Below are 21,895 nucleotides of genomic sequence, written 5' to 3' on the forward strand. Positions count from 1 at the left end.
TTAAGTAAGACAAGCAAGGATGGTGACTTCTGCATGTAGTTCACAATTCATTATTTAGACAACAGTAAACCTCATCTGAACAAACAATCACTATAACATCAAGTTAAATGGTATGGATCCACTTTCATCATAAGCAATTTGAGGATAATTTTGTTCTCTGTGATCTTTCAACCTGTATATGTGACAGCTGTGTGTGTATGTGTGTGTGTGTGTGTGTGTGTGTGTGTGTGTGTGTGTTTGTGCTTGCATGCATGCATGCGTGTTTCATGCCATGATCATGCTGAAGGCCTCAGTTGTAGCGTTGGTTCCTGGCCCTCAATGCTTTCCGCTCATTCAGGTACATGTTGACGTAGGAGGTGAGGAGGTCGTCCATTTTATAGCCCTGGCGGACAGATATTGAAAGAAGATGAACAACCTCCCATCTGAATTTTCCTAATAAAACATTGTCAGTCAAGTCTTGTCAAATGCCGTTTCTCTCTTTAGTCATGTCTTACCAGGGAAGTCTCACAGAGGATTTTGCTCCCCTTGACCAGGTTGCCCACCGTCATGTGAAAGTAGGTGCTCCCACTGCACCAGTTAGCTATGCGGTTGTATGGGTGTGTTGCTAGAATATCCTTGGGGAAAGAAGAGATGTCATCAGATTCTGACTCTAGACAGGGTCGCTGTAGCATGAAGAATCCCACAGCCGAGATACATTAACCACCCTCAGGGAGCAGCAGCCCAATGTGCCGCTCCCCTCTGGGATCTGGCCATACTCAGATCTGGCGAGACCAGGGCGCGAACACCGCTATGTATTGATACTTTCATAATGTACATATTGTATGTATTGATACTTTCAGTGTTAAATCTTCTCATTCAAAACTATTTCACCTTCGTTTTCGGATGGATAATTGTGACTCCTTGCTTGCTGATAGCAATTCTCACAATATCTGGAAAGTTTGGGTCCGATGTTTGCTGAAAAAATAGAGCCAAAAATGTAGCTTGTTGAAATGGATTGAGCGATTGTCTGTGTTTTCCCTGTAACTGTGTACGCTGATATTTTGGCAAGGCTCTCTTAGAATATCATTTATGAAAAATCTCAACAGGACTGTACCTTCACTTCGAAGAATGCACAACCAAACGTCGGCCACCTGCAGACCACCTTGAGGAATGCCACCATAGCCTCCTGCACGGTCATCCCAGCCTGCTTGTTGTAGGTAGCAATGATATTCTGAAAAAGGAGATGGAGAGAAATATGAATATCTTATTTTCAGATTCATAAAGAGATAACATAACAGAATCCACCTTCATTAAATAAAAACATTTCATGTGACCCATTCAGACCCTGAAAACATAAAGAGAGTTTGGGGATTACCAGGAGTTCTGGTTAGTGCAGGAAACAGACACTCATTGTGCTGCTGATGGGGGTCCCTCAGCTCTCAATGAGGAAATGTACAGATGCTAGTGATGAGAAAGCCATCCCTGGATCTGAGGCTATAGGAACAAGGAGAGGGGCCCTGTCTCCTACCTTCTTCCACTCATCTGCAGACATGGCCTTCAGTTGGTCACCAGGGACCAGCTCCTTCAGCATCTTGGGGATCATGACGAACTGGGACTTGTCGTTGTTGGCCTTCACTCTGAACAGCAGAGCCCCGATGTTGACCATGTCCTCCTTGGTGCACAGGTGGTAACCTCTCATGTACTTTGGCAACTCCTGGAGGGAAAAGAGAGAGAGGAGGGCTGGTCAAGATCATGGGTCACTGATGCCGATCATATCCATATACAGACAGAAACTGTTTGACTAAACCTAGCCTGGACTATTCTCCATGTTATAGCAGCATGATTGAGGGCCACAGTGAGGCACCTGATGGTTGGGGCTAGGGCCAGGGCTAGGGCAGGGCTAGGGCTAGTGCTAGTCGGCTAGGGCTAGTGAGCCAGGGCTAGGGGGTCAGGGCTAGGGCTAGGGTTGTTATGGCAGCATGACTGAGAGACATAAACCCTTTATACACATAGGTCCCTGTACATTACTGTGATATCCTACCCAGGGCTACTAGTGATTTTCGGCATTCATACATGAGCCAAATGCCACGACATTCCCGTGTTGCGTCTTTACAAACATGCCTATCCCGAGATAGAATGCGCAAGGCATAGTCCAGCAGATGGTCTAGGCCAAGCAATCACAAAGCTTAAATACTATAATGAATAATTTATGCTGAATAACTTAGTTACTGAATAATCAGCCAATTTTGGGTAACATTTAAGAATAACTACCCCTTATAAATAGTTAATAGATCATCCACAAACTGTTAGTTAATGAGTTATTAATGATGTGTTAAATGCTTGTTAATAGTCAGTTAATGATTTACAACTATCCCTTATAAATAGTTAATAGATCATCCACAAACTGTTAGTTAATGATTTATTAATGACTAAATGTTTGTTAATAGTTAATGAACTGTGACTTATAAATAGTTAATAGATCATGAACAAGTGATTAGTAAACTACTTACTAATTACTTATATATAAATATAACACAACATTTATAAGCATTAGCAAATGAGGAATAGTTAAAACTTTAGAATAACGTCCCACTAAGGTCTATAAACTATTGACATGGTATTAACAAATATACTTACTAACCTTAACATAATTGTGACCTTGACACAAGAAATTTGTTGTGCAGATTTCCCTAAAATCCCATTCATACATGCTCCCTAACAGGTCAATTCCCTAGAATTGAATGGAAAAGCATTTATATGTGAATGGGGTTATAGTGAAGCACCTGTGGGTAGTGGAAGATGAGGTCTGCTTCCATGTCTTTCCCTGGGATCACGTTGAACCATAGCTTCCTCATGAAGAACACAAGGTAGACCATGTTCGTGGGTCCTCCAGCTGTCACACACACACACACACACACACACACACACACACACACACACACACACACACACACACACACACAAACACACACATGCACGCACGCACGCACACACTCATATACACAAACACACAGAGGGATTGTTCAGGGGTCAGTTCACTTGGTCATTAGTATTAACCATGACATTCCAATGGCATGATGTAGGCAAATCTTACCATCCTTGACACCCTTGGCTTTCTTAGACCAGTCAGTGATCTGCCTCAGACTGTCAAAAAAGTAGTCTGTTTCATTCAGACTGAGAACCTGATAGGAAGTTTCAAAAAGCAAAATTAGATGTTAGTGACACATGAGACATTTTTCTAAATTTTTACAGTATTCAAAGTAAAATCTGACCTTGTCGGGTGTTTTCACGAAGAGGCTGAAGCCATCTGCTGAGACCAGCATGAGCTTATTGGCGATGGTCTGGACCAGGTCCTTGATCCTGGTGCTGGTCGTCACCTCAAAGACCTGAGGGAAAAAGGGTCAGCATACCGGTCAGCATACCAGTGGACTGAAAACACAGAGGACTATAATACTTGTAGTACAATACAGTATGTACTGTATGTACAGTAAGATGTATGTAAGATACACTGTATGTCTGTGACCTATTCTGAAATGTAGGGTATCTAGAAAGTTCTACATGTAGGGGATCTCCAAGACAGTGTCTGGACTCTTCATCAGGGGCCTTAGTAACTATTTGTTTTGAGGGGCTCCTAATAGATGTTTTATAGATGCTTTTATAGATGCTTAACTAACTACTAACAAACATTCAGCTAACTATCAATGAACCCTAATCCGAACCCTAACCAGATGTATTATCAACAGAGTTGCAGTTGATTGTTTGCTGATTAGGTATGTTAGTTGTTGAGCGTCCGTAGACGATCGATAGGGCCACTCAAAGCATGATCCCTCTTACCTCCTCTGTGTCGTTGGGAAAGTGGACTTTGTGGAAGATCTGGGTGCTGTTCTGCTGGATGGCCTCTACCTCCACCTGGTGAGGAGGAAGTTTCCGGGGTTCCATCCTGCACCACCACCCCACAAACACACAGCACAACTGTTCACAACTATTCAGTTGCACCTGTTATCACAGTAGCTCCTAGTGATAAAGTTATAAAGGCAAATACATCCTTGGGAACCTATGTGAAGAGCATAGCTAGGACTCCACAAGGACCTTTGAAAGACAAGGCCTCAGACCCATTGAGAGTTTCTTTTTCCAAACCATGTGTGTACTGTATGAGTGGTGTGTGTTTATGTGTGTGTGTGTGTGTGTGTGTGTGTGTGTGAGTGTGTGTGTGTGTGTGTGTGTGTGTGTGTGTGTGTGTGTGTGAGAGAGAGAGAGAGAGAGAGAGAGAGAGAGAGAGAGACTCTGGGCCAGGGTGTGTGGGCTACAGCTGGGCACCATTTGCTGCTCTATCTATCAAGATGTCACTGTTCTGGCACAGATCCTCCACTGATCCAGTTATACCAGAGAGGAGGATGGCAGGGCTCTCCGGAGGCCTTCATACCCTCACTTCCCCCTCAACCTGCCTCAGAAACAAACCCAACAGCACAGAAATGCTGTTCACAGGGCTGGCACAGTGCATCTGGAAATTTATTTTTTCTCAAAAATCGACACACAATACCCCATAATGGTGAAATGAAAAAAGGTGTAAAGAATTTTTGCAAATGTATAAAAAATAAAAAATAAATAAAATATCACATGTACATAAGTATTCACTCCCTTTGCTATGACACTCAAAATTGAGCTTAGGTGCATGCTGTTTCCACTCATGGTTTTTTGCTTCCCTCTGGAATGTGTGGGGGTGGGACCTATGCCCACCTCCCCATTGCTCTCTGTGAAGCACATTGTGTTGCCTCTGGGTATGAAATGCGCTATACAAATAAAGTTTGGTTTGATTTGATTTGATCATCCTTGTGATGTTTCTACAACTTGATTGGAGTCCACCTGTGGTAAAGTTAATTGATTGGACATGATTTCGAAAGGCACACACCTGTCTATATAAGCTGACAGTGCATGTCAGAGCAGAAACCAAGCCATGAAGTCAAAGCAATTGTCTGTAGACCTCCGAGACAGGATTGTATCGAGGCACAGATCTGGGGAAGGGTACAAAAAATTCTGCGGCATTGAAGGTCTTGAAGAGCACAGTGGTCTCCATCATTCGTAAATGGAAGAAGTTTGGAACCACCAGGACTCTTCCTAGAGTTGGCCGCCCAGCCAATCTGAGTAGACGGGGGGGAAGGGCCTTGGTCAGGGAGGTGACCAAGAACCCAATGGTCACTCTGACAGAGCTCCAGCCTTCCTCTGTGGAGATGGGAGAACCTTCCAGAAGGACAACCATCTCTGCAGCACTCCACCAATCAGGCCTTTATGGTAGAGTAGCCAGACAGAAGCCTCTCCTCTGTAAGGAGTTTGCCAAAAGGCACCTCAGACCATGAGAAACAAGATCTGGCTGAAACCAAGATTGAACTCTCTGGCCTGATTGCCAAGCGTTACCTCTGGAGGAAACCAGGCACTGCTCATCACCTTTGCTCATACCATCCCTACGTTGAAGTATGGTGGTGACAGGATGTTTCTCAGTGGCAGAAACTGGGAGACTAGTCAGGATAAAAGGAAAGATGAACGGAGCAAAGTACAGAGAGATCCTTGATGAAAACCTGCTCTAGAGCGCTCAGGACCTCAGACTGGGGCGAAGGTTTGCAGTACCCTCAGCACAAAGCCAAGACAACGAAGGAGTGGCTTCAGGACAAGTCTGTGAATGTCCTTGAGTGGCCCAGCCAGAGCCCAGACTTGAACCCGATTGAACATCTAACCTGACAGAGCTTGAGAGGATCTGCAGAGAAGAATGTGAGAAATACTCCAAATACTGGTGTGCCAAGCTTGTAGCGTCATACCCAGGAAGACTTGAAGCTGTAATCGCTGCCAAAGGTGCCTCAACAAAGAGTAAAGAGTACGAATATTGTGATATGTGATATTTCTTTCGTTTTTTTTCTGTATAAATTTGCAAAAATGTCTAAAGCTTTTTCATGTTGTCATTATGGAATATTGTGTGTAGATTTTTGAGGATTTTTTTTTAATCCATTGTGGAATAAGGCTGTAACATAACGCAATGTGGAAAAAGTGAAGAGGTATGACTACTTTCCGGACGCACTGTATTAGCCCAGACTAAATGCTACTTATCTTAAGACAACCCATGGACACGCTGCTCTGAAGCTTTATCTCTTGGTATAATGCCACAGGGTCCAGTACACGAAGGTCATGTGTTCACCTGAGGGAACCCTGTAGCCGCTGCAGACAGTCGGAAGCCAGCGGCTCACGCCGGCGCGACTCCAGGAAGCGCTGGGTGTGTTTGAGCAGGGACTGGCTGGGGGGGAAGAGGCCGCAGCACAGCCACAGCAGCTGCCAGCCCTGCTCCAGGCTGAACCTGGAGGACAGGAGAGAGACACCACAGCAGCATGGGCATTGGGCGAAAGACGGACGGACACAGCTGCTCAACGCAGACACACAGGCACATTTTCTCTTTCATTCATCCTCTAAAAAGATCATTATGAAACCATGATCCGACTGGTAGGACGCATGCCTGTGTAACCTCCCCTTGGTTTATTGCCCTTATTCGCCTTATTCACCTCAGCTGCCATATTGGTCAGTCTGACGTAATGAGGGGTGCGGATGCGGAAGTGCCCGTTGCCTTCAATGTTAAAAGTTTGCTGTAAAAACACCACTTCAAGAACCGAAATAGTCAAAATAGTCACGGCGACGCCATGGATCATGATCTGATCAGTACCTGTTGTTATTGCTGGTCATTTGCTTCATGATCTGGCAGTAGATCTCGTCCCTGAGGGCCTCGTTGTGTGTGGCGGGGCCAAAGATTTGGTCGGTGAGCTCCAGACGGCTCTGCATCTGCTTGGTGGGATAATCTCCCATGTACTTCAGGAGAGGTGGACAACGGTCAAGGAAACGGAACGGACACATGTTCATCTCCAAACGGTCTGGTGGATCGATATTCCCACCAAACCGGCAAGAGGCTCACCGGTCTCTCCCCCCCACACACACACTGTTTTTCCAGGCCGCCTGTTGGGTTGTTTTGGTCTAAACACTGCATAATGTCAATGAGCACCATCTGGTGCCCTGTTGGCTGTGATTGCAAAAATTGCTGAGTAGATGACAATATCAGCATATATGCTATATTCAAAACCTGCAGAGCAGTACTAAGAGAAATGTTGTTTGTTCAGATGTACTTTGAACATCTGGAATGGCCCTATAGACAGTATATACACGCAACGCATCATATCACTATCATCATTATTATTAGTAGAGGCTCAGTGTGCAGAGGATATCAGTGAAGGCCAGGCAGGCTCTGTGGCTGAGCTCGGCGTTGCCTGCCAGTCTCCTCAGCAGGGGCTGCCGGAGGGGCTCCCTGGTGTGGAGCCACAGCCTCTCAGGAGCCGCACCTTTAGAGATCACCTGGCGGTTGACATCCTTAGTGGGCTGCCTGGACACACAAAACAAAACAGAGTTCACACCGCGGTACCAAAGATTAGACCCAACCACGTCCGGAGACAGCTCTTTTACCATGACCAGTTCTGACCAAGCAATCTGATCTGCCTCTTTACGTGTTCTCTTGGTAGTACCAAATATGCACGGTGTTTCTTTTTGACAGACATTCCTTATGGGACAGAGAAGAGGTTCCAGGTACCTAAAGTACTCGAAGGAGTACTCCTTGAGGCTGACGGGGGCCACCCTCTCCACGGTGCCCATCTCTTTCTGGTTATCCAGCATGATGCTCCGTCTCTGGTCAGGAGACAGGTTCAGAAGGCTCTGGAGAGAGGAACCACAAACACACTTCCTCAGGTACTGTAATACTACCCTCACCTGACACCTTCCTCAGGTACTGTAATACTACCCTCACCTGACACCTTCCTCAGGTACTGTAATACTACCCTCACCTGACACCTTCCTGAGGTACTGTAATACTACCCTCACCTGACACCTTCCTCAGGTACTGTAATACTACCCTCACCTGACACCTTCCTAAGGTACTGTAATACTACCCTCACCTGACACCTTCCTAAGGTACTGTAATACTACCCTCACCTGACACCTTCCTAAGGTACTGTATTACTACCCTCACCTGACAGAACATGAATTTGCATGAAGACGGCACTGTACCATGACTTCATTGCTGGGCTTGCTGAGGGTGGGCAGGATGAGGATGCCGTCAGTGGGCACCGCCCCTGTCTGCTTAGTGCGTTCGTTTTGACCCTTGATCCATCCTCGGTCTGAGGAGAAGTCATCATCTTGGATAATGACAATGAGCTCTCCTTTCTTGAACTTCAGGAATGTAGGGTCATCTATATGAGATAATAAACATGAGACAAAATCCATTCAACAGTTTTACTCTCATGAACTAAAAAATAATAATGATGATAATAATAATAATAATAATAATAATAAATTATATTTATAAATCACTTTTCATTGGGAAAACAATCTCAACGTGCTGAAACATTCACAAAGTCAATAAGAAAACGAGTAAATATGATGAAAATTACATCTCCCAGTGTATATGCGTGTGTGCGTGTGTATGTATGTGTGTGTGTGTGTGTGTATGTATGTGTGTGCATGTGTGTGTGTGTGTGTCTGTGTGTGTGTATGTATGTGATGTGTGTGTATGTATGTGTGTGTGTGTGTGTGTGTGTGTGTGTGTGTGTGTGTGTGTGTGTGTGTGTGTGTGTGTGTGACACACGTGTGTGCGTGCGTGTGTGCCTCTGACCTTGGCTACTGGCATCCTGCAGGGCCACAGCATACTGGGAGCGCTCTCTCAGGCCCCCTAGGAACATGTGCACCAGTTCGGCTATGTTCGTCGCCATGGGCCCGCTCAGGGTGAAGTCTCCCTTCAGCGTCAGGAGGGACACAGACTGGCCGAAGGCCTTGGCCTCTCTGGGGGGGCAAAATAGGAGACCGGAGGATCAACAACACAGGGAACAACAATACCATTTAGGAAGGTTAGCATATCAGCTAACTTAAATACCTTCATCATACTGTAAGGTTCACCTTATAATATATGCTAAATGCTATAAGCTAAATGCTCAACCCACTCAACTGCCAACTCCCAATGGCTACGCACACAGAATGATCCCCTGTTTTCAAGGCACATGATTGTCAGTACCTCACAGTGTTGACCCCAGTGACCTCTGGGTAGGAGAGCTGCAGCAGCCTCCTCTCCCGCTCGTCCAGGAACGTGATGCCAGTCCAGTTGATGGCCACGATGAACTTGTTTTTGGGCAGAGGGGGACCTGTGCATATTCATAAACAAGGCAGAATAACAACTCAATAAGTCATGGGACACTGTGTGTGAGATAACGTTCTCATTCAGAGATAAGTGCTCTTTGCACTTCCTGTGTGTATCCTTTAAGCCAGGCTAGAGGGGGAAGTAGAAAGCAGCTCTAATGCCAGCAAGAGGCTGAGTCATTCAACCGTGCTCTCACTCCTTACACAACTAACTATACATGCCAACAGCTTATTTCATCCCCAAGGAGACCAATTCCATAAATGTGGCCAAAGGATGGAGGGGGAAGTGTGTGTGTGTGTGTGGGGGGGGGGGGCACAATTATGAGTGTGGTTTAAAGCCATCAAGCCTGGGCTGAGCTGAGCTGAGTGGAGCTGACTTCCTGTATCTGAGACGACAGTGCTCTCCCAGCAGACCAGGCCAGGTACTGCAGGAGGTGTATTATGAACAGGATCACCTGACAGCTTGGCAACCTCGAAGAACCTGGAGAAGAACATGGGCCACTTCTGCCGGGCGTAGTCCACCACCTCCGCCTTCACGTTGCTAGACTTCTGTCTGGAGTTTATGTACGGGCCCTGATTGAAGGTAAAGAGACAAGGAGAAGGTTTTTATATGGAGTTCACTTCAAGCATCATGCTTTGTGCACAGTGACTCAATGACTACGGTCAGGGCATACACCTACCTCACAATGCTGCACAGCACACAAGAGACTCGTGACTCACCTGGGCATGGGCAGTGCTGACCACCTGCAGCCACTTGTCCTCTGACTTGGCCTCCAGTAGAGTGCTGTTGATACAGTCCTGGACCACGGCCTTGGTGTTCTCAGGGCTGCAGTCTGGCCCATACTGGACATAGTAGTGCTTGGCAGCAAGCTCAACAAAATCATCCTCCTGGACGAAGAGAGAGTGTGAATCGATTATACATCTTACTGATAAGTAGTGAGTTAATCAATAATCAGCTATTTCAATAATCTGTCCAGAAAACGATAATATATTACATTTGATAATGATGTATTGTATATTACAGGAGACCCGGGAGCCGTAACACAGGAAGAGCCTCACCTTTTCACACCGGTACTCTCCGAAACGGAGCCCCCTGATGACCTGCCTGTAGATGAGGTCGGTGCTGACTGAGTCCTCCTTGCAGTCGTGCCAGGGGGTGAAGATCTCCTTGCGGAAGTAGAGTCGCCAGGGAGCGTGCTGCTCCTGCCCTCCCTTCCTCTTTAACTCCTGTTCGCACTGGGAGACGGCGTCCATCACATGCTCACGCCCGTTGCCCAGCGACCACACCTAGGGAAGGGGAGGGAGAGGGGACGAGACATACCTTTACCCCGCCGCAACCACCGCTCTGGGGTTCAGAGGTCAGCGTGGAGGATTGCTGAGCAATAGTACAGTTAGTCCAATTAATCTTCATCCCTTTCGTTACCTTCTCATAAAAGGCCACATAGAGAGAAAAGCCAAAGTTGTCCTTGAGTTTGATCTTCTGGGAGAGAACCTGGCAGATCTCCTTGGAGGTGGTGGCCGAGTCCACAGGCAGACTTATGGTGCGGCCGTCCATCAGGGTCACAGACATCGCAATAGGCTTCTTGGACTTGGTCGCCTAGCAGGACGTGATGATAAGGTTAATGGAGAATTTAAGAACTACACAGTCTGTATATGTATATGGTCAATAGAATCTGCTTGTAGTGCTACTGGTACACATACATACCTGTAGTTCTAACCAGCTTGGAGGCTCTCCACGGACTCCATTCATGACAGTTCGTTTCAGTCTCTCAGCACAATAAGGGGCGTAGCCCACCGGGCCAAAGCGAATGAAACTTTGGAGGAACTGCAGAGTCAAGAAACAGAGAGTGAGTGCTTTTGTAACCTGACAGGGATTGAACTCCAATCAAACCTCACATTTCTACTATACATGTACTTTTTGATCTAAACGAAAAATAAAAAAAGGTCCAAGTCATGCATTGGATAAGCCTGAGAAGGGGTGGGGCTACAGCACCCACTTTGATGAATTTCATTGGATAAGGCTGAGGAGGGGTGGAGCTACAGCACCCACATTGATGAATTTCATTGGATAAGCCTGAGAAGGGGTGGGGCTACAGCACCCACCTTGATGAATTTCGCGGTTGGGGGAAAGATTCCCAGACAGATGGAAAGGAGGATCCAGCCACGGAAGAAGCTGTTGCGGTTTGCGTTCTCCTGCAGCTGCTTGCAGATCTGACAGTAGATCTCATCTCTGTGCAAAACAGGGAAAATAAAAAGATTCAGTAGTAAAAATGTACCTTTTTAGATATATTATTTGGTATCATTATCCATTGTCGAGATGGTGATTCTGCTACTGTAGGTCCTACCTGAGGTCTCTTCTGACGATGGCATATCCCACAATGATGTGGAGTTTTTCAAGAGATGTCATCGGTCGATCCAGGGTGGGTCCCTCTCCAATCATAATTTCATCCTCCTCACTCACAGTCTGCATGGTGGGCAGTTTGGGCGCATCAGCCTGGTCCTCGGGCTGTATGGAACACAATATGTACAGTACAGTAGGTCGATCACAGCAGCCAAATAGATGTAGGTGTACTGAGGTGGAAGAAAAAGACCACAGCAGCACCACTCACTGAATTATCAGGGTAATCTCCAGATGATGAAGCTAACATATTTGTAATGTTTGTTACATAAAGTACATCTAGAATATGTCAGGCCATGATATGATCCCAAAACACACACACAAAAAAAAGAAAATGATGACCATGATAATATAATACATCAAAACTCTATTGGTGTGTGTATCATCATGTGGGGCAACAACTGGACAGCCTGGAGGCTGTGGTGAAGAGGAGGATGAGAGACAAGCTGAAGTCCATGCTGGACAACCTCTCTCATTCCCTCCATGATGAGTTGTAGCAGATGGGGAGCACCTTCAGCCACAGGCTCATCCCACCCAGGTGCAATACTCAGCGGTTCAGGCACTCCTTTGTGCCAGCGGCCATCAGACTCTAACAGTGCCTGAGTGTTCCTGAATGTTGAGAATGTATGTATGTATGTATGTATGTATGTATGTATGTATGTATGTATGTATGTATGTATGTATGTATGTATGTATGTATGTATGTATATTTGGGTATTATTATCTATACAGACTGTATATATGTATGTATGTATATATCCCATATTTATGCATACTGCATTTTTTGTTTGTCACTTGTAATTTAATTTAATCTATTATGTATATTATTTATGTATATTCTCTATCTATTCCACTGTATTTTTTTCCCACTGCTGCTGTACTTTTTTCACTGCTGAAACTCCAAATTTCCCCCATGGCATTATTAAAGTATCGTATTCATCATCAGAAGAAAACATGGTGGACACTGGTCCGTCTGAGCCTGACCTCTTCCGGGATCACAGAAGGCTTTCTGTTCTTTGGGGGCAGTTCTGGGATGGTGGAGATCTTTCTGCTCCTGGTCAGCAGGTCTGTGAAGGTGGAGGACTTCCTATTCCTGACGGCCTCTTGGATCGTGGAAGACTTCCTGTTCAGGATGACCTCGTCAGGGACGGACGAAGCCTTCCTGTTCCTTGTCAGCAGATCTGTGAAGGTGGAGGACTTCCTGGTTTGTGGTGCCCCCTCTGGGATTGTGGAAACCTTTCTATTCTTATTCCTCAGCACCCTCTGCAAAAGAGATAGACAGCTCTATATAGTCCCATGGGAGTGTTGAATAAAACAACAAACTTATAGTATGTCCTGCAAATCTACTAGACTTCATGCAAGGATATTGAAATGAATATGCAGATCAGAATAGAGGGCTTGTGTGTGCTCACCTGATCCAGGCCCACCATGTGGCTGAGCCTCCTGTCCTGTCTGGCGGCCAGGTCCTGCTGCAGGGAGCGGTCAGCCATGGACTCATCCCTCTTGGACCGGACCTGCTGCTGCTTGGGCTCTGGGAGGTCCCCCATGAACCTCAGGATGATCCACCACACCGTCACAGAGGCCTAGAGAAAGGGAAGGGGGGGGGTGGGGGTGGAGTTGAAGGTGACAGAGATAGATAGATAGATAGATAGATAGATAGATAGATAGATAGATAGATAGATAGATAGATAGATACATACATACATACATACATACATACATACATACATAGATAGATAGATAGATAGATAGATAGATAGATAGACAGACAGACAGACAGACAGACAGACAGACAGACAGACAGACAGACAGACAGACAGACAGACAGGTAGATAGATAGATAGATAGATAGATAGATAGACAGACAGACAGACAGACAGACAGACAGACAGACAGGTAGATAGATAGATAGATAGATAGATAGATAGATAGATAGATAGACAGACAGACAGACAGACAGACAGACAGACAGACAGACAGACAGACAGACAGACAGACAGGTAGATAGAGGAGAGGAGAGGAGAGGAGAGAGAGAGAAAAGGGGGGGGGCAAAACATTAGCCTTAAACAGTAGATAGCTTCTATTCTATGAATCATTTGCCACTGTGTTTTAGGGTTGGGGTTAGGGTTAGGATTAGATACATGTAGGGCAAGGGTTAGATAAGGCTAGGGTTAGTGTTAGTTAGAAACGGTTAGAAAAGAGCTAGGTTTAGATCAGATAGAGTGCTGTTGGTGTTAGGTACCAGGACATCCCCCTCGTCCTCGTGGTAGAGGAGGGGCTGGCGGAGTCTCTGCCGGATGTACGTGGACGTGGCTGCGCCCTGGAAGTACATTGAGGCGAACTTGGAGAAGGAGTACTCATCCAGGTCATCGTAGTCCTCCTCTGGGAGGTCCTCCATGATGGGGATGTCATCCAGATCCACTTCCTCAACCCCCATCCTCCTGCTCTCTAAGTCCTGGGGACAGACAGTGTGTCAGGCAGTGCTTTATAGCCTAGTTGTCCACCACTGTAATGATAATGAGGTTATTATAGAAGTTATTGAAGTAATGGAATGATATGAAATGCTACGGTGATAATCAAGTTAATACGATCGTTATCATCAGACAACGTGGCATAGAGGATGTGTGATGCAATCATCACTAGAGTGTGTGACTCAGTGTGTGACTCATCAGCCTGTTGTTCCAACGTCTCAAAAAACATTTCTTTCAACTTATCCGTCAGCTCCCTAACCTCAAATCCCATAGGTGCCTGTCCTTCATGCCCTCCGACCATGTTGGGCAGGAAGTCAAAGATGGTGTCCACCATTTCCTGATCAGTGATGGATGCTGATTGGTTGATGGTCTCTGCCTTCTGCCGTAGAACTTCCTCCAGTCGTCTCTGTCTCTCCAACTTATCTAGCTCCTCCTCTCGCCTCTCTTTGGCAGACAGGAACGCCTAAGAGAGGAATGAGAGTCCATGAGGACAGGAACAGAGCCTACATACATACATACATACATACATACATACATACATACATACATACATACATGCATGCATGCATGCATACATACATACATACATACATACATACATACATACATACATACATACATACATACATACATTCATACATACATACACACACACACACACACACACACACACATACATTCATACATACATACATACATACATACATACATACATACATACATACAGTACACACACACACACACACACACACACACATACATTCATACATACATACAGTACACACACACACACACACACACACACACACACACACACACACACACACACACACACACACACACACACACACACACAGATATAACAGCATATCAAACCTACATCTCTCTTCATCTTCTTGACAGTTTTCCTAGCCAGCATGCCCCTGATGTTGGCCTGTAGCAAAATCACAGCAGCTCTCTTGCGCCTCCAGTCTTTCCTGGCCAGGAGGCCCCGAACCTGGGCCTGGAGAACCAGAGCTGCAGCCCGCCTCTGCTGGTACTGGTGCTGGAGCTGGCGAGCTCGTACCTTCGCCTGCAGACGAGCAAAGCCCAACTGGACCTGGAGAGAAAATGGTGAGCAGGGTGAACTTTCATTTATTTTATCATGTTGAGAAGGATTAGTTAGAATGGGTAAACCATCCTGCATAAATCCTGTAAATTAATGTTCAGTGACCAAATCATGATTCACCCACCACTTTGTACAGTTTTCTGCCTTGGTAGCCTCTCCAGTGTTTCTGAATGGTCAGCGCAGCAGCCTTTTTCCTCAGGAAGCCCCTCCTGCAAGTGACCAACAGGAAATGTGTCACTGGGCTCCCAAAGACACATAGGCCCATGGTATAAAGACCACTGTAAAGCTGTCTTGTCTGTGGACCCTACCTGAACCTGTAGCCTCGCAGCACCCTCTGGATCAGCAAGGCTTTCACATTCAGCTCCTTCATTCTCTCCAGTTCCAGCATGGTGTCATGGTGGTCCTGAGAGGGGGAGAGCAGAGAAAGGTCAGTTTACAATGTAAAGCCAACAACAACAACAACAACAACAACAGCAGCAGCAGTTTGTGAGAAGTCTATTCTTATTGATGGTGCTATATGAACAGAGATACCTTGAGGAATATCTTTGTCTTGCCAGTCTTCCACCAGTCACCCTCTCCCTTGAGAGCCGTCTCGCAAATACTTTCACAGCATTTCTGTGGAGTTTCCTGGTGTAGAAAGAACACACACTCTCAACACAGAAACAAACAACAAAGAAGCAGCAGTGGTTCAGTCAAAAAAAAATGATGCTTCCATTTTTTGTCTGAATTGTATGTTGGCTTACCCAGTGGTATAACAAAACAGGTTTTGACACTTTGACATTTCTCACCGTTTTGGGGTCGCAAAGGGAGGATTTGAGCAGGACGCGGTACCGCTCAAGGAACTCGCTGAAGGTGTAGCGTATGGGATACCCAGCCTTCCGGATCCTGATGGTCTCCATCATCCCTGAGTAGCGCAGCTGACGAATGCACAGCTCTCTGTCAAACAACTGACGTAAATAAAGAGAGACATTGTGAACTATTTGCTAAAGAATCATTTCAAATTGAAATCAACAGTACTAGACGACCATCACAACTTTATGGACTTGTGTTGCAAATAACATTTCATTCCAAGACTCCAACGTTTTCACGGTGTAAGGTAATTCTATTGATACTTCCTGACTAACCATGGGCTTCTTGAAGTCGTTGGGTTTGATGCAGCGTATGAAGTACGGCTGGCAGACAGTCAAAGTCTTCATCAGGGCATCCAGAGACTGGCGGAACTGACCACTCAATGTAGGCACACGCTTCTTAGAAGCATCAGCTACTTGCTAGAGAGAGAGAGAGAGAAAGAAAGAAAGAAAGAGAGACAAGCAAGATGTAGTAAGATGTTAGGTACACAACACATCACTATGAATACTGTTATTATTAATGTAACTGAATATAGGTCTAAGTCTTGCGCTCAAGCTCCAGATCTCACTAACCCTCAGGGAGTTTTTGGGTGTGATCATCATCATCTTGGGGTTGGCACTGCTGGTGTGTATGTTTGAGGTGAGCTCGTTCTTGAAGGCCTGTTTCAGCAACTTGTTGGAGGACGTCTCCACCAGATGGATGAGGTCAGAGCTGAGAGCGTCTCTGTTCTTCTCCAGGAAACCTGAATTCAGGGCCACAGAGGTAGGAAGTGAAAATGTCTTTCCAGTCTAAAACACACATTTTGGAAAATATCTATGTCTAATGTCTGTTACACCTGAAGATCTTCATGATAAAGAACAATTTAATTATTTTTATAGTTATAGTTATTATCTTAGCAAATATCCTAAAATTGCAAATGTAATCCAAAATAGTCTATATAGAGTTCACATCTTTTGCCAACAATGGTTTTACAGATCATTAATTGTTCTAATGGTGAATATGGCATTTTGGAATGAAACCCTGCACTTCACCCCAGACACCAGGACTGTCATAACACATCCTCTTCTCATAGAATACCTTTTGAATCATAGTGAACCACTCCAGCAAAATGTTGAATTCCAAACTGAGTGTCATGGTTGTTCTTGGGCGGTAAGTAGATGTCCCCTTTACCATGGACCTGGTTCATCTTGTTCAGCATGGTGACATCTGTTCCCTAATCACACAAAGAAGAGCATGGTTAAAACCTCCACTCAGTCAGTGTGTCAAGTTTAACTTAGCAGTGCATGATAGGCTGGCTTGCGACCTTAGGGAAGAGGCTCTCTTCATCAATGAGTGCCAGGATGTTGAGGGACTTGATGGCCAACACGTCCAGAGTGCGCTGGTTGTCGTTGTACTCGATGTGCTTCCAGATGATGTTCTCGCGCGCGTACTCTTCCTGCTCCAGCTTGAAGACGTGCTTCACGAAGAACTGCTGCAGCTGCTCGTTGGCAAAGTTTATGCACAGCTGCTCGAAGCTGCACCATAGAGGAAAGGCCGATGCAAGATAAAGAGAACGGTTCACAGATTAGTTCCCTCAGTAACGTCAAACAGACCTGCTATATGACGATGATGACATCTGATGTGTTTTCCCCTTAAAAATGTCAGAAATGCAAACCTGTTCTGTTTGAAGTTCTCAAAGCCAAAGATGTCCAGCAAGCCTATTGACTGCCGAACATATTTGGAGTCCTCAGGTGGGGGCTTGAAGATGGCCGTGTTGATCTTGTCCACGACCCAAATGAACAACCTCCCATAGATGGCCTGGTTGAGAAAAAAGCCTGTAACTACTCAAAGCCTCTAAATCTAGTAGTATCCATTTCTAAAAGTAGTAGTATCCATTAGGAATGTACTCTAAGTCTTTGTAAGAGATACATGTGATCGGTGTACTACCTTGACAAAGGCGTCCCGGCCGTCCATGGCCTGGGCGGAGGTGAGGGCTTTGGTCACACTCTCCCTGGTGGTCATGAAGGATCGCTTGGTCAGACTGCTCTCCAGGGCCTTGGGGTCCACCTGAACACACAGACCAACACCAGCACGGTCAGTCACAGGCTTGGTGGTACAATACAGACTTATAAAAGGCCCATTTCGACTCTTCAGCACCCCAGAAAAGATAGGTGGGAAAAAATGATATATATATACCTCCAGTAGTTTGCTGGCTGTGTTGAAATGAGATGATGAGAGGATTTCACAGGATTCCATATTATTCAATATGGTAGCTGAAATAATGGGTGAAAATTGAGGTTACAGTAGCTCTCCATTTAAGTAGAGAAGTGCAGCTCTTTTTTTTTACCCACGGAAAGAAAATATCATAACTAACCTTCAAAGTCCACGTTGCCCAGGTGAAGAATGGCAGCTAGTAGCTTGGAGATTTCCCACAAGTCATTATCTGAGAACATGAGGATCTTCATGGCGGAGCAGAAGTGAGCGTACTCCATGATGTCATCTCGCCCCTCACAGCTGGTGCACTTTCCCTGTCAACACAATCACACGGCTCTAACAAGCTACAGTACTGATGCATCTCTGGCCTGACCTCCACCCATCTCTATGATTGTAGCCATCATAGGTAAATCAAATACTGGGATTGTGATGGTACCATTGTCAGATAATTGTACTCTGAGGCGTTCCCCAGTGAGAGCATCTTCTTCTGCTCAGCTGACATGCCTATCAACATGTAATAGAAGATGTGGTAGTTTCTCTCCTCTGGGGCCTGCACAACAAGACGCATTACAATATCAGTAATTAAGTTGTACCAATGTAAGTTGAACATTAGGTCAACCATATTTCCATAGAAATGTATAACTGTTGATTGGGGCCCCTTACCTGACGACAGACGCGTGACTTCTCCAGGAGGTACTGGTCTATGCGGGCCCCCTCGATGGCCCCAGCCTTGGTGAAATTGATATCAATGTACTTTCCAAAGCGACTAGAGTTGTCATTGCGAATGGTCTTGGCATTACCAAAGGCTGTCAGAATAGATGTACAGAGCATTCAAAGGAAGTACAAAAATCACACCAAGGTGGTGTAGTAAGCGGTGCTGGAGGTTTATGAGCAATCTCTACTGCCCTCTGCTGGTTGATTGGTGTAAATCTCATGCAACAAACATGAACATGCACACAGACGGATGGACACACGTCACATATAGAAGTGTCTGCACCGCTTAAAAATAACACAAACCATGTTGACTGCAGGTGCAGGTACAGACCCATAGCTACAGTAGCTGTGGTGCAACAGGCATACAGGTACAGTATGTCAGGTATCCCCAATGAGGCCATATTGAATTCTATAACCACACCCCTTGTGCTGAGGCCTAGAAGTCACTAACTCAACTACAATTATGACTGCAACTCATAAGCTGGCCCCAGATAACCAAGGTTCAAATGCAGATAATCCCCAGCCATATTATCAAAGAAGTTGGCCTGTTTTAATGAAGATACAGGTCCCTTACCCTCCAAGATGGGGTTGGCCTCCAGGATCTGCTGCTCAATCCAGCTGTGCTGGCCGCTCACGGCCGCCAGGAACTGTAGCATCAGCTTAGTACTCTCTGTCTTCCCTGCCCCGGACTCCCCACTGCAATGAGAAGACACACACTGCAAATACAGGCGACCCTGTCTTCTGTGGTTTACATCTCTGCTTCTTGGTGATTAAAACATTGCATCTCTTGTGAACGTTTTCATACAGTCCCATTGAACACATTGATTTTGAACTGTTTTGAAAAGTCCCAAAGAAGTCCTGTTGAACTCCAGAGGTTTGTGTCCTGTTTCTCAAATCTAACCTCACATACTACAACACATTCTTGTCACCAGAACGGCCATGTGACAGAGGGGGGGGGGGGGTGGGGGGTGATGAGGGGGGGGGGGGGGGGTTGGATTGGCTGACCTAATGACGCAGCACTGGTCCTTGCGGTTGCGGCGCATGTTGAAGAAGCAGCTGTCGGCAATGGCGAACACGTGTGGCGGCAGCTCTCCCAGCCGGCGGTCGGTGTACAAATGCACCTGCTCGGTGGTGTAGAGCGGCAGCAGCTGGTAGGGGTTGACCGCCACCAGAATGGAGCCTGTGTAGGTCTGAGCACAGAGACGGGTGTTATCTGCCACACTGCAGCACTGGTGGCAAGTGTGTGGGCCTGCAGTCCATCAATAACAGACACATTACTAACACGCTGTCAGCCCTGTGACGTGCGGTTTTGGTAACGGCAGGAGAGGAGTCATGACTGGATATGCATTCAGGGTGACAAAATGTTGGTTCACCATGTTACTATGATTTGTAATGGATTGTGGGGCATAGTATACTGAATATTACATGTTTTATGCCCCCTGTGTGAATATTTGTTTCTGAGCTGTTTCACTGATGTGTTCTGGGGGCTTGGCAGGGAAACAGTGGGATGTTCTCTTCAAACAGAGCCTCATTGGTCTCTATGGAGACAAGCAACACAGTGATAATCTACAGGGCAAAGTCTATTCTTCGACAGGGAACCAATTGACTGAATTGAAAGGAATAGGTTTCGAACTATGCAGCACGCCCAAACAGCCCGCCACAAACATACTTACTGTAGAAATTATCAAGAGAACAACATTTGCTTCATATATTGTAAACGAAGATAAACGGTCTGTTTCCATAAAACAAGGTGATTCCACACTGTGGCACATTTAACAAACCACTGGTATATATTTGATCTTCCCATGCACTGTATACAATATATTGGACTTCAGATCAATTCAAATTAGTAGGGACCTACATAGATGAGGCCTTCCTTGTGGCGCACCAGAAGGTTCCGGAGAAGCCCAGCCTCGTTCAGGTCACCCAACCTGATCATATCTTCTACGCCGTTCAAAGAGGTGGGGTGCATGGGCCGCATGGCGTCCTCTTTCTTCTTGTTGATTTTGTGTTCCTAGTACAAGGATATTGGGAGACGATCAGCATTCACAGCAATAGTAGCTTGTCTTTCATTGAATATGTACTGTGAGACCTGACACTGATATTAAAACCAGCATTTCATTAATAGCACATTTTGAACACAAGTCCCTGTCCCACAACACATTTTATCGATCTCTGATGAAGCACTGTACCTTTCCTTCATCGTCGATCAGCTGCAGCTCTCCCTTGTCTGTCAGCTTGACCTCTGCCCCAATAGGCACCCCGATGCTAGAGTCCACCCAAACGAAATCACCCTGGAGGACAGTACTGGACTCAATAGGGGCATAGTTTTGAAATTCAGATACAGTACATCATAAACATTAATGTCATCCCAGTTCTTGCCTTACAGGTTTCTAAATAAATTACACAACTACAATTTCTGCAAAAATGGTACAAATGTGAGTATCTTACCTTCCTCAAAACCACCATGACTGAAGTCTTGTATCCAGTCTACATATGAGACAGGGAAATGTTATATATAATAATTGTGATATATCTCAGATGAAAATGGCTGCCAGGCCACTCCCTTTACGATAAATACTCACAAAGAAACCTGATGGTTCATGTGATCTGTACTTGAACTAGAGAACACGATTCAGGTTTAAAAAACAATTTTCGTGTACAATTCAAATCATTTAAAGGACACAAACCCCATATGCTCACCCTTGGGAAATGTTACTGTACCATTAAAATGAGTGTGAAGTCATTAAACAGATACATTTGTGTAGATCATGAAACATGTACAGTACAACCACAAATATACATATCAATGTAGACACTCGCAAGGGCGAAAAAACTGGTAGATAAAACTGGATGGCATTATATAGCAATATTATAAGAATCTCAAATCCCTTGTGTTAAACAGATTTGAGATTCTTATAATACTGCTATATACTGTCATCTAGTTTTACCTTCAATTACTTTTTTAGCCCTTGG

At 45.4% G+C, this 21,895-nt stretch overlaps 1 protein-coding gene across 1 annotated transcript; it reads right to left on the reverse strand.

Moving 5' to 3' along the window:
• Positions 1–216: 216 nt before the first annotated feature.
• On the reverse strand, positions 217–21,388 carry myo7ba (myosin VIIBa; the record flags this gene model as incomplete). The annotated part of the gene is made up of 47 exons (XM_084445020.1): positions 217–382; positions 495–614; positions 871–954; positions 1,094–1,210; positions 1,508–1,693; positions 2,763–2,872; positions 3,074–3,161; positions 3,252–3,365; positions 3,814–3,919; positions 6,164–6,319; positions 6,680–6,833; positions 7,233–7,387; positions 7,592–7,713; positions 8,065–8,246; positions 8,669–8,835; positions 9,065–9,191; positions 9,642–9,759; positions 9,907–10,074; positions 10,246–10,473; positions 10,610–10,783; positions 10,892–11,011; positions 11,290–11,416; positions 11,532–11,692; positions 12,569–12,847; positions 12,997–13,167; positions 13,827–14,039; positions 14,315–14,518; positions 14,936–15,154; positions 15,288–15,372; positions 15,472–15,566; positions 15,695–15,790; positions 15,952–16,110; positions 16,288–16,431; positions 16,585–16,754; positions 17,090–17,225; positions 17,316–17,526; positions 17,667–17,809; positions 17,939–18,058; positions 18,188–18,264; positions 18,366–18,519; positions 18,642–18,755; positions 18,869–19,011; positions 19,494–19,615; positions 19,925–20,109; positions 20,781–20,933; positions 21,112–21,213; positions 21,371–21,388. 47 exons carry the CDS (start codon positions 21,386–21,388, stop codon positions 290–292), a joined length of 6,690 nt encoding a protein of 2,229 aa, XP_084301146.1. The 3' UTR covers positions 217–289.
• Between the last annotated feature and the right edge of the window lie 507 nt (positions 21,389–21,895).

This window comes from Borostomias antarcticus, assembly GCF_949987555.1.
Source record: "Borostomias antarcticus genome assembly, chromosome: 10".
In the NCBI taxonomy this organism is placed as follows: Eukaryota; Metazoa; Chordata; class Actinopteri; order Stomiiformes; family Stomiidae; genus Borostomias; species Borostomias antarcticus.